A 12,115-nucleotide genomic window follows, 5' to 3' on the forward strand; every position below is an offset into this window, starting at 1 on the left:
AAAATACAGGTTTTAGCAAAAGTGTTTTAAATCAACCTAGAAATACTGATATTTCTTTTTGTACTGTATTTTGAGAGCTGTCTGTCATGACCGACATAAACACGAATTTCCTTATCATGGACATGGATGTGTTGACTTGGAAGGTAACTGAGTCAAGAAATATGTGCCACATGTCAGGTGTTCTCGACCCCTGTGCCACATGTGGCCTGCCAGTCTGCTTTGTATGTCTTGTGTACATTTTTTGTTATGTTGTCACTCTGTGTGATGAAAAATAATTGCTTGACATGTGAAAACACATCTTGTTAATACGTCAGTAAGTGTCATGAGCACCTTTTTAGCTTAGGAACGTCAAATCATTGACTAGGATTTGTTTCACTTTTGAACACTTTGAGGGATGCATATGAATTGCAACAACAGAAATTAAACCCATTACTGAAGCAATGTTAAATATGTCAGTGGTGACTGATTTTGTTAAAATTATTTTAAACTTGTTTGTAATAGTAAGTTAGGAGGATTTTTAACAAATTTTTGTGAATTAGATTGTCCTCATTCATAATCTTGCAATCTGCATACTGATAAGCGAGGATGAATATGGCTCTACATCTGGAAGACTTTGAGAACCATTGCCATATGTACTTCTTTAATTGCCTCACTTTTTGCAAAATTCGTGTATGAAGAAATAAAATAAAGGTGGATTTTTCTGTTTGTATTATGAACGTGGTTATACAATAATGAAGGTTTCAAAATATTTACTTGTGGTGGGTGGGGTACAACATTGAGGCTGTGCTGTTTAATAAGACATGAAAAGTCACTGTACAGTTAACCACATAATATAGTACATACAGATTGTATGAAGTGTGTGTCATAAGTAGTACTGGAAATGACCACATTTTGCATGCGTTAACACGTTTAATTTTATCGCTGAACACATTAACAAGGTCTCCTCGTGTGATGGACTGCATGAACTGGATAACTGCAACTGCACAGTGACTTTTTGAATGTACTGTACATGTCAGTGTTACACTTTCAATTGCTAAAAATGTTTCGTTACTTGTGTAAGCCGCAACTTTTCAAATCAACGTTACTTAGTGCACTGTCTGTTTCTGTCATACACGTTTCCTTAAGTAACAAATATTTATGAAAGTTTCTCTTTGTAGTTTTGACGAGAGCATTTGTGAGTTTTATTATTTTCATCCTCTTTGTGGTCATAAGGGCATAGATGGACAACAGTGCTTTTTGAAGGTTGTACAAATTGTTTGGTAATGAGGGTAAATTGAAAATTGTGTTGGAGAAATTGAAGTGTGAAGAAAGAAGTTTACTTTCCTAGTGACTTTTTAATTACAAATGTGTTCAATCAGTCTATTAAGATCAGGGAAAGTGTAAGAGAGAATATAACCCAAATACAAAATTAAATGATACGTGACTGCAATAGAAATAAAAAAAATTAATACAAGGTTAGGTTTTGGCTATGTTGGGTCCATTTATTAGTGCAATGGTTGCAGGGGGTTATAAAGCATAAAGATGATAATAATAACATAAAGTGGAGGAGAGAATTATGTGGTACAAAGAATCAATTTTTAATGACTTATATGTGTGAATGTAGTCTCTGTGAATGTTTGTACCTAAATAAGGTAAATTCACTTCCCTGAAGGAAAGAATACAGGAAGATTTTGGAAGATAGCATTCAAAATTTCCACATGGAGGGTAATAAAAGCAAAATTGTGTGCGTATTTAAACATCACACTATGGAGATGTACATGCATAAGTACCATGTCATGGAGACGTGGGAGCAGAGGTATAGCTCCATAAATTGTTAACATGGTCAGTTTGATCAAGTGAGTGGCCAGCTTTACGATTAAGTCACTTAACCTAAGGAAAATAACTGATACCCATTGCATAAGTTGTAGGCAATAATTTAAATTGTTATAGATAACTACATTTGCTAGGCATAAAGGGGTCATACCTCAAGTAACTCATAAGGAATTATATATTTGACTAGACAAAATTTCCCATTCTGGGCTTCAAAAATGCATTATTTGCATGTATGTATCCATCATGCTCTTAGTATTCACAGATATAAGAAGATCATACATTCGCAATTTTTCAGATGTGGTCAAGATCAATGAATTCGAGTTGAGCTTCATGTAAAGTAGGGTTACATTCGCCTGACAACATTGTAATGTAGAATCCTTAAACCAAATTTCATCAAAGTCTGATCAGCAGTTGCATAAATGAAACATGCAGACAAACACGGCCCCATTATGTACTATTTACAAGGAAGGCATACAAATCGTTTAAAAAATGATTGTATTATCCCAGAGCTTACTTGGTCATACACTTCCTACAATCGATATTTATCGCCGATCGCTACAGCGATTCATTGAAGTTAATTCCCTACATACTAATAGATGGCAGAAGATGGAGAATACTGATAATTGAAGGCTGTCGTAACAGATGTCAGTATTATTCCAATGAAACAAGGCAGAATTCTAAAAATGCCCAATAGATGGGTGTGCTGACATATTCTTGACCTTTGTTATTGCTATAAGGGGATGTATTATCTAATCGCCTTCCCGAGATACAGGCCATTGCCTTACAAACGGCATACGATTGCATTTGAGTGTATTATGGCACCAAGTTTTATATGAAATGCAGAAAATTATAAACAAGAATAAATGCAATATAAATTCGGTCTCTTCCAAAATGTGACAAATCTTCAGCAATAACAAATAATAACATTAATTAACTAAATCCCTGGTAGCAGAACATATTGCAATGTAGATTCGTATCGGTAAACTTCTGCCAGACTACACGGATCAACAACCCAGAAGACGGCCATATTTAAAATTGTATCGTTTTTAAAATGTTAGTGTACATTTTTTTATATTTATTTTCACTGGCCGCCAGCAACCTGTAATCCCATTGTAACTGGACCCAAAATTTCAACATGAACTAGATTTTTCCAGGCGAATTCCGGGATTATAGACTATCTGAAGACAAATGCCCCACAATATGTTTTACGTTCGGTCATCTGGGAATTAAAACATTGGCTAAACGTACTTTACGTTGTGGACTGTGTGTAGTCAAGACAGAGAAGCAGAATGTAATTCTTTGTAAGCTGCAAGAAGGTGGCTTGAATACAGGTTTCTCTTCACTTATAAGTCCACCAAAACATGCAAAAGCCAATCAAGGCAGAAGAGTTCGGTATTAAGACGATTTACGTCTTTTATAGCAATAAAAATGTCGAGCAGAATTGATATCAACTAATAAATTTCACTAACCTAAAATAGTACTTTGAATCGTAAGGAATGGAAACCAAGCGTGCGTGTTATTAGGAAGTGCCCTGACTGTGTAAACTTGATTTTGCTATTTGCAGTCCGAGTAACATGAATTTAAAGTTCCCACTGTGGTGAGTACGAAGATGGCTGTCTTCTGGGTTGTAGCGCCGTGTAGTTTTACCATCGCCCTGATGATGGAAGCAGCAACGACCTCTGAAACGATATTTTGTCGAACAGAATTCGTACCTCTAAATATAGTCCATTTACTGAGGCCTGGATTAGGCGTACATTTTAGGCATCTCCTTGTATCAAAATAATTAAATATATATTATTTATACTTATTTTAAATTGTGCTGTGTCTGAGCTTAAAATACATATTTAATTGGACAATCGAAAGTCTAAAATTTGATTGATTTTGAGTTATAGACTGAACGATTAAAGGATAATGAATTTACAAATCAAGTCAGCAGGAAACTGACGATATAACTAACAAAACATGTGACAAATTAACCCATATACTAACTGAAGGATGAAGTCCCTTGAAAGTATTTGCCTGAAATGTGCTTTGTTTTTATCACAGACCGTCCATATATATATTTATTTATATATTTTTTTTTCTTCATTTTTACACAACTTTCAGATAAATTACTCACTGGCCTGTTGGAGAATTTCTTCTTTATTCTTCACGGTATTTACATTTTCCCCAAGTAAATTTACATCAGGGCTTTCGTACTGGTGGTATAAACATTCGATTTAAAAAAAAATTAAATTGGATTAGTTAGCGCTCTCAATAGTAGATCCCGTCAAATACAGATGACTGTCGTTATCCACGTTTTTACATGTCCTCAGTGTTGTTTCAATATCCTATCCGCCACCTCTGTAGAAACTACCGCGCAGCCCCCACTGACTTGCACGCGGTTTCACTGAATCGCCCCATTTTGACTCTGTGGTCTTCAAATTGGGGCATCTCTTGATCTGTCACTCAGAAAATCTGCGGGCATATTATACGTATCCCGTTTTATGCGTTTTAGAAAAAGAACGGTGATTCGCAGGAATTCAAATCCGCGTATAAACAAAGTCGCCTGTACCGGCATGCGCTGAGAGACATTCCTGCTTGCTGACAGAAGAACGGAAACTCCCAGTCTGTTTGTTGTAGTCAAGACATAACAAGGTGTTCGAGTTATCCCACTTTGCTGTTCGTCGTCTGTTTCTTACTTTTTATTTCTTTCATTTAAGGATTATGGCACCTTTGAACATTTGGCCAAATTTGGAAAATAAAAAAAAATCATTTTATTTATCCCACCGTAATTACAGAGCATCATGCTAAACATGTGTTCTAATTTGACCACTTAAAAGAAAATTCTTCGTTGTCGCTGGTCATATTGCCTCATTTCGTCGCTGGGTGGGGTGAATGAACGTACTCTGTACCTGAAATTACTTGGCAATGCGGTCGAAGTGTGGCGCTACGATCGCTGAAGCCAGCCGAATGTCAGTTCGCGTGGCTGTGCAGTCGTGTGTGGTTAGAATCTGGTGAACATGGGATCGTGAGGTTGTTTACAATGCTATTTGCTGTGATCGTGATAATTCTCGCAGGTAAGTGCTTACTATAGGTTGATTTCGCCTTTGAAACAACATTTATTTGTCAAATCTGTCCTACACAACAAAGACGCCGGACAGGTAGCGTGAATGTCGGTTGTGCGAGGCCTGGGTTTGATTCTTCATGTGTCTTAATTTCGGCCGCTCCTTGTAGTTCATGTCTGCCTCACAGTCGGAAGACTTAACAACAACCGACCTGACAGCGTTGTTGTATTAAACAATTTTGTTGGACTTGCGTGTAAGATGGAGGAAGTAACAGGAAGATATTACATAATAGGAGCTTAATAAATCTGTATTTTTCAGAAAGCATTATTTTGGTGTTAAAATCACTATGGGGCATGTAGCATGTGAAGATTAATCACGCGAAAGCAATGCGAAATATTTGACTGCTTAGAGGAAATGGATGATTCGTAATTTACTTTGCAAATAAGGTTGCGCCTTAATTTTAATTTGAAATGCTGCATTTTAAAATCAGTATGTACGCCTACTTTCAAACAATGACAGGCCTCTTTGGTACCGTAGTTGGGTCTGCAGTTACATTAGGTATGCCCCAAACCTGAAATCTTACTCCACAAAGCGGTAGTATGAACACGTGAGATAACAAATCAGCCAACTAAGTAAGCAAGAAACATGAAATTGTCTCTTTCTTCAGAAACTGATAGTTGCTAAGCTAACAAATAAATCCTCATGCTAGTGTGGAACCCAATGATTCATTACTGTTTTAACAAGAACCTTCCATTGGTCCCTGTCCTAAGTCACACGGATTCAGTGCGTCATAAAACTAGACTTAGTTGTCCAAAATTGTTTGAGATTGATATGAGCAGTCGCCATTCAACTTAGGAAATACAAAATCCTTTTGTATGGCAACCGATCATCTGAAGACAAGTAAATTCAACTCCCGAAACGTCGTATATATCAAATGGGTAGGTGGGGCTACCTCAAGTGTCCAATATAATATTTTTATGGCTTTTGATATACGTAGGGGCCTGCTTGTGAATTATATTAAGTAATTGTGGATAATTGGAATTATTGTTTCGTATTCGGGAAATTCTAGGTTCAAATCTCGACCCAGAAACCGGCTGTCGTGATCGATTCTTTTCATGGATATATGTAGTCTGTGTTACTGACAGCGTCGTTAAATAAACTATAAAATAAAATATGTTTGAGAAAATTTTGTGAACTACAGAATTTATCTCCAACTCGCGATTACTTCGAAGCAGCCCCAATCTGACCCCGAGTATATATGAATGTCCACTCTTGCTGTAGTGAAATGACTGGCTTCGGAATGGATAGACAAGAGTTCATTTCCCAGCAGAGGCCGTAATTCTTCGTTTTACACCATGTGCAGATCTGCTCTGGGCTCCACACAGCCTCCAAACCAAGAGATGCGAGAAAACTTTTGCTGGTATTTCGTGGCTGGAGATCGAAGTTTCATCAGCGTAGAAGCTAAAATGCTTGTAACATTACCTTCACGGCAACCGTGGGAAAGAAAGCTGGATTAAGGCAAGAGATGTTATTCGTACAAACTGACGCGAATATTGAACTGTGACGGGGAACGCGAAAGGGCATAAATGCATCCTCGTTGCTGGCTTGACATGCGATGCCCACATCTGTTTGACGTGTGGGTTGCAGGGATTTTTCTCAGATCGTGTTTCCGTCGCGATGTTTATGGGTTGGGTAGTAGTGTGCCGTGACTCATTAGGCAGCCCCAAGTTGTCGACAGAAAGGCTGCCGTTGTACCAAGTCTCCAGTGTTTGTGGTTGTGACCAATTGCAGACTGGCTAATGGTGTTTTTCTCAGGTCCTCCTCAGGTTACAAGGTCTCAGCTGAAGTGGCCCGCTCGCAACTCCCTCTGTCGGCAGGCTTAACTTATTCATTCCGTAATTTCGTTTATCTAAAATAACGCGATAATGATATTAAACTAGAGGTTTAAGATAAAATACTGTGAAGATGGTTCAGCTCTGAGATAGTGTAAACTAAAAAAGAATAACAGAAAACAACAAAAGATATTTGTTTTCGGGAAAAGTCTGTAACGATTTAAGACCTTTAGACCAGTGGTATTCAACCTGGGGTACGAGAAGACATCTTAGGGGGTACGTAAATTTTAATATATATATATATATATTATTTTATGATAAACACTGAATAATCAGTATTGTAATTGATTTAATTTATTTTAGATGTAGATTATATACTATGTATAACTTGAATTATACACCAACGACTTTGGGGGTACAAAGTTGAAGAGAAATTATATCTGGGGGTACGCGAACAAAAAAAGGTTGAATACCACTGTACTAGAGCATATATGTCGATGCCAAACACATACCATGTTTTAAAACGGTCAAATACTCTGTATAGACATTTGGGATCGCAATATTTTCGAATAAGTAGAAAGAGAACGTAAATTCTTCTCTGTAAAATAAAAGTAAAGTTTGTCCCACTATACGCCATGTAGGCGCTTGGGGTGAGTGGAGGTGTAGCTCCTCTCTTCCTTGACCTCGGCACTAGATGGGGGTGAGTGGTCAGCATCACGCCCCGGCCGTGCTTTACCCCCGGGAAAGGACCCCGGTACCCATTGAAGAGGAGGCTGGGTGGGCCCCAGAGCCGGTCTGGACGCAGAGGCTAGAGGAAAAATCCTCTGTCCCCGTCGGGGATCGAACCCCCGTCCAATCAGTACCTAGTTACGGTACAGACTGAAGATAATGAAGTCGAGGTTACAGAAACAACGCTTGAAGAATTAATAGAAGTTTCATTCAATGGCAAAGATCCGGGAGTAGGCAATGTAAATTTAGAACTGTATGAACACGCACCGGAGGAATTTTAGTGGTACAGTTTTAAATTAAGCATATTTTACTGGAAAAGTCAGAGATGCACTGAGAAATGCACCAGTGATTAGCATTTTCAAAACGTTAGGTGTGTGTGTGTGTAGTGTGACAGTTGTAGCTCGTTGGTTAGAATTTGACCTTCGATCTTTGGAAATGATCGGGGAATTTCCCGACTGGGGATTCCCCGCATGGGAATTATTATTATTATAGTAATATATTATATTATAGTATTGTAGTAGTTGTTGGAGTGAGCCGGGATAGCTCAGTCAGTATAGTGACTAGCTACGGGCTGGACGGCCGGGGTTCGATCCCCGACGGGGGCAGAGGATTTTTCCTCTAGCCTCTGCGTCCAGACCGGCTCTGGGGCCCACCCAGCCTCCTCTACAATGGGTACCGGGGTCCTTTCCCGGGGGTAAAGCCGGCCGGGGCGTGATGCTGACCGCTCACCCCATCTAGTGCCGAGGTCAAGGAAGAGAGGAGCTATACCTCCTCTCACCCCAAGCGCCTACATGGCGTATAGTGGGACAAACTTTACTTTACTTTTAGTAGCTGTTGGAGTGGACGGACGTGTTTTGTTGGTATTCCGTATATTGTGTCAGCAATTGTTTTGTGAGTTTGCTGGATTTGGTGTGCTACCTGCCGTGTAAGAAATCATTTTATGGAAAACAAAAAATTATTAGGTGCAGTTGACCCTGTGGCTCTAGAAATCACCTCTTTTGTTTAAAAATTACGGAAACTGAATGTTCGTTTTATATGAGCAGTGGTGTATCCACCTTTAAGTCTGTTTCGTGCGTCCATGGATGACAACACTCCTGTTCGTGCAACTAGATCGGCCTCCACATCGGATCTTCCTCTGAAGTTTGTATCTCCCGTCAGGGAGCTCATCTTGCCAGCATTTAAGGACCCTGAATCGCTCAGTGTACAACTTGAGACGGTTCGGCTGAATGGTGTTAGCACCCACAATTTAGTTGAAAACTTGGTCCAGATGGTGCTTAAGCTTTCTGAAGATGTTCGGCAACTTTGGAAGGACAATGATCATCTCAAATTTCATCTGAACAAAATTACTTGTGGGGTACCAGTTACATCTGTACGTGCTATCAAACCTTCCATCCAGGGGTCAGCTACCTCGGTTAGCAACGAGCTGCCACCGAAGGCAGCAGAGTCTACGGTTTGTCCTGCCTCGGCATCTGCTGGATCTAAATCTTGTAGGGAAGCGCTTTCTGCTGGTGTGAAGTCTACAGTTTCAATTGCTGATTCTGATGGTCTCACTACAGTTACTTACAAAAAGAAGCCTGCTTCTGCAACTCCCATGGTTAATTCTGGTTGTAAACGTAGGTACGACCTTGAACTTAACGCGGGAATGTGTTTGGATAGAAATCTCTATTCCCGATGGTTTTAATTTACTTGTTGGTAATCGTTATTTTCAAAATTATTTAAAATTATTTTATTTCTTTGGAAGCTACGTTGAACACTCAAAATTTCCGCGTAGTCCTATCAGGTGACTTTAATGTACCTGGTTATGACTGGGTTCATGGGTGTCCCCATGCTAACTCACATTATTATACCAAACTTAGAGGTGAGGTAACTTATAATGCTGCATGTTATTTTGGACTTTCCTCTAATTTTGTTGATTGGTTTTGTAGTTATCTTACCAACAGACATTCCTTTGTACGTATATCGGGAAAGCTTTCGTATTCTTATCTTGTTAAGTCAGGAGTGCCTCAAGGTTCTACCTTAGGCCCCTTACTTTTTAACATATTTATTAATGATATTTGTGATTCTCTTTCCAATTCCACTTTACTGTTGTTTGCTGACGATTTAAAGATATATCGTAATATTAGAAACGCTTTTGATTGTAAGTTGCTGCAACATGATATTCATGCTGTGAAAAATTGGTGTCATAAAAATGGTATGAAGCTTAATTTAGGTAAAACCACGATTATATCTTTTATTCGCAAAACAAGCAGCATATATTTCTATTACAAATTATATGACAATTTGATATTGCGTTCTCAGTGTGTTAAAGATCTCAGTGTACTTTTGGACTGCAAACTTTATTTTCACCAGCATATTTAGAATGCTAGGTTTGATTAGGTATATTACGTCTTCATTTTCTACTTTAGATAGCCTATTGGTTTTGTACAATAATCTTGTTCGGTCTAAACTTGAGTATGGATCTGTTGCATGGAATTTCATTACTTCCAATGATTCTACCAAATTTGAAAGAATTCAAAGGAAATTTGCAGCTACATGTCACGCCAGATTTTTTAATGGCCTAAGTGACTATAATTATGAAGACGTATTAGATAGGTTAAATTTTCTTTCACTTCACCTGAGGAGGAGCCATCTTGATGTTCTCTTTCTCATTAAAACTTTTAAAGGCAAAATCCAGATTCATTAGAGACTACTTCACGTGTTTTGTTCATCGTAGTCTTAAGGCTAGTCCCTTGTTTAGGTGTGTTTCTGCTGCCAGTGCAGTCTGTCAGCGCATCGACATTTTTAACGAGGAGAATATTTTGCTTAGGCATTTTATTTAGCCAATTTTCTTTCTTGTAATTAAAGTTTCATTTTGTATCTATTCTTTATATTTAAGTGATTTTAATTTAATTATTATATACTTAGGCATATTATTCAGCTCATTTGCTTGTTGATTATTAGCAATAAATGAGTTGAATTATTGTACATTTATATAATTAGTTTTTTTTTGTATTTTGATGTTTCACTTTTAGGCTTATTATTTAGCTCATTTACTGTTAATTATTTTTTAATAAATTAATGAATTGATATATTATCATTATATTGTACATTTATATATTTAGTTCATTGTTTGTTTGTTTTTCTATTATATTTATTGTTAGTGCTTGGCTGTTATTGGCCTCCTTTGGCTGTTGCCAAGCACTCTAATAAATGAATTGAATTGAATTGAATTATTAATTTATTTTTGAAATTGCTTATGTCTTTCTCACTTCATTCCTTTGTTTCTTCCAGTTAACCTTTGACCTAGTCTTTAATTTCTTTCTTTTGCATGAACTCGTCTATCGGTCATGCCCTACACCGAAGAACAAGCTTAGTGTTTTTCAACCCGTGGTCAGCGTACTGCTGTCGGGTCCGATCTCCGCATTTTCTGTCCTAAAAATGTTGCTGAGTAAGTCAGACTTTGTGATTAAGCACAAATCAAGCCACAAAGGAGAAAACAGTTGTGTTGGTCCTGAGGCACCAGCATCCATAAGCAGGCAGACAGACTCGATTTTGTGTGCTAGGGAGGTAAAATTCTACACACAGAGTTGATCGGCCAACGTCTCTTTCGCCATTGGATGGATACTGGGTCGGGTCTCAGGGATGATTCTGACGCGGTGTCAAAATCGAAATCAAGACTCGATTGTACAGTCATTTGAAGTGGAACGTGTTCGTTTATGGTTCTATATCAGCCGTGTGTGACTGAAAACAGTTTATTGTCAGATGCCTTGTCCCCAGGTACACACATAAAATTTTCTTTTGAAATAAGCGTATTTTATCCAGTAAAGTCACGTAGAATATAGAAATTCGTTAATTTTGTTGTTTTGAACTAATCTGGTTCACGATACAGCTACCGCATCTGGTAGCGGCTTCCAATTTCACCACCAGACAGCAAAATAGACTCAGTTTGCTCGCTCAGTCACAGCATCTTTGTTTATCCATGTACAGATTCCTTGTAAGATTTGAGGTTTTCACGGCAGTGAGTATGAAGATTTCTGTCTTCTGGGTTGTTGCGCTGTGTAGTCTGGTCGATGTTAACCAACGTTTCAGAGGTCATACTGCCTCCATCATCAGGGCGATTCTTAGTATGAAGATTTCTGTCTTCTGGGTTGTTGCGCTGTGTAGTCTGGTCCATGTTTACCAACGTTTCGGAGGTCATACTGCCTCCATCATCAGGGCGGTGAGTATGAAGATTTCTGTCTTCTGGGTTGTTGCGCTGTGTAGTCTGGTAGATGTTTACCAACGTTTCAGAGGTCATACTGCCTCCATCATCAGGGCGATTCTTAGTATGAAGATTTCTGTCTTCTGGGTTGTTGCGCTGTGTAGTCTGGTCCATGTTTACCGACGTTTCAGAGGTCATACTGCCTCCATCATCAGGGCGGTGAGTATGAAGATTTCTGTCTTCTGGGTTGTTGCGCTGTGTAGTCTGGTCCATGTTTACCAACGTTTCAGAGTTCATACTGCCTCCATTATCAGGGCGATTCTTAGTATGAAGATTTCTGTCTTCTGGGTTGTTGCGCTGTGTAGTCTGGTCTATGTTTACCAACGTTTCAGAGGTCATACTGCCTCCATCATCAGGGCGATTCTTAGTATGAAGATTTCTGTCTTCTGGGTTGTTGCGCTGTGTAGTCTGGTCCATGTTTACCAACGTTTCGGAGGTCATACTGCCTCCATCAT

At 38.7% G+C, this 12,115-nt stretch overlaps 1 protein-coding gene across 2 annotated transcripts in view; it reads left to right on the forward strand.

The window, feature by feature from the left end:
- Positions 1 to 4,754: 4,754 nt before the first annotated feature.
- The window catches only part of LOC110835875 (inactive tyrosine-protein kinase 7), a 104,356-nt gene continuing 96,995 nt past the window's right edge, over positions 4,755 to 12,115 (forward strand). For both annotated transcript variants that reach the window (XM_022076568.2, XM_022076569.2), the window contains exon 1: positions 4,755 to 4,871. In XM_022076568.2, the coding sequence (XP_021932260.2) occupies positions 4,838 to 4,871 (34 nt within the window). In that variant the 5' untranslated portion in view covers positions 4,755 to 4,837. The remainder of the gene's footprint in view (positions 4,872 to 12,115) is intronic.

The sequence above is a fragment of the Zootermopsis nevadensis genome, unplaced genomic scaffold (assembly GCF_977971745.1).
Source record: "Zootermopsis nevadensis isolate Lab colony 2312 unplaced genomic scaffold, Znev_1.0 Znev_ptg000022l, whole genome shotgun sequence".
In the NCBI taxonomy this organism is placed as follows: Eukaryota; Metazoa; Arthropoda; class Insecta; order Blattodea; family Termopsidae; genus Zootermopsis; species Zootermopsis nevadensis.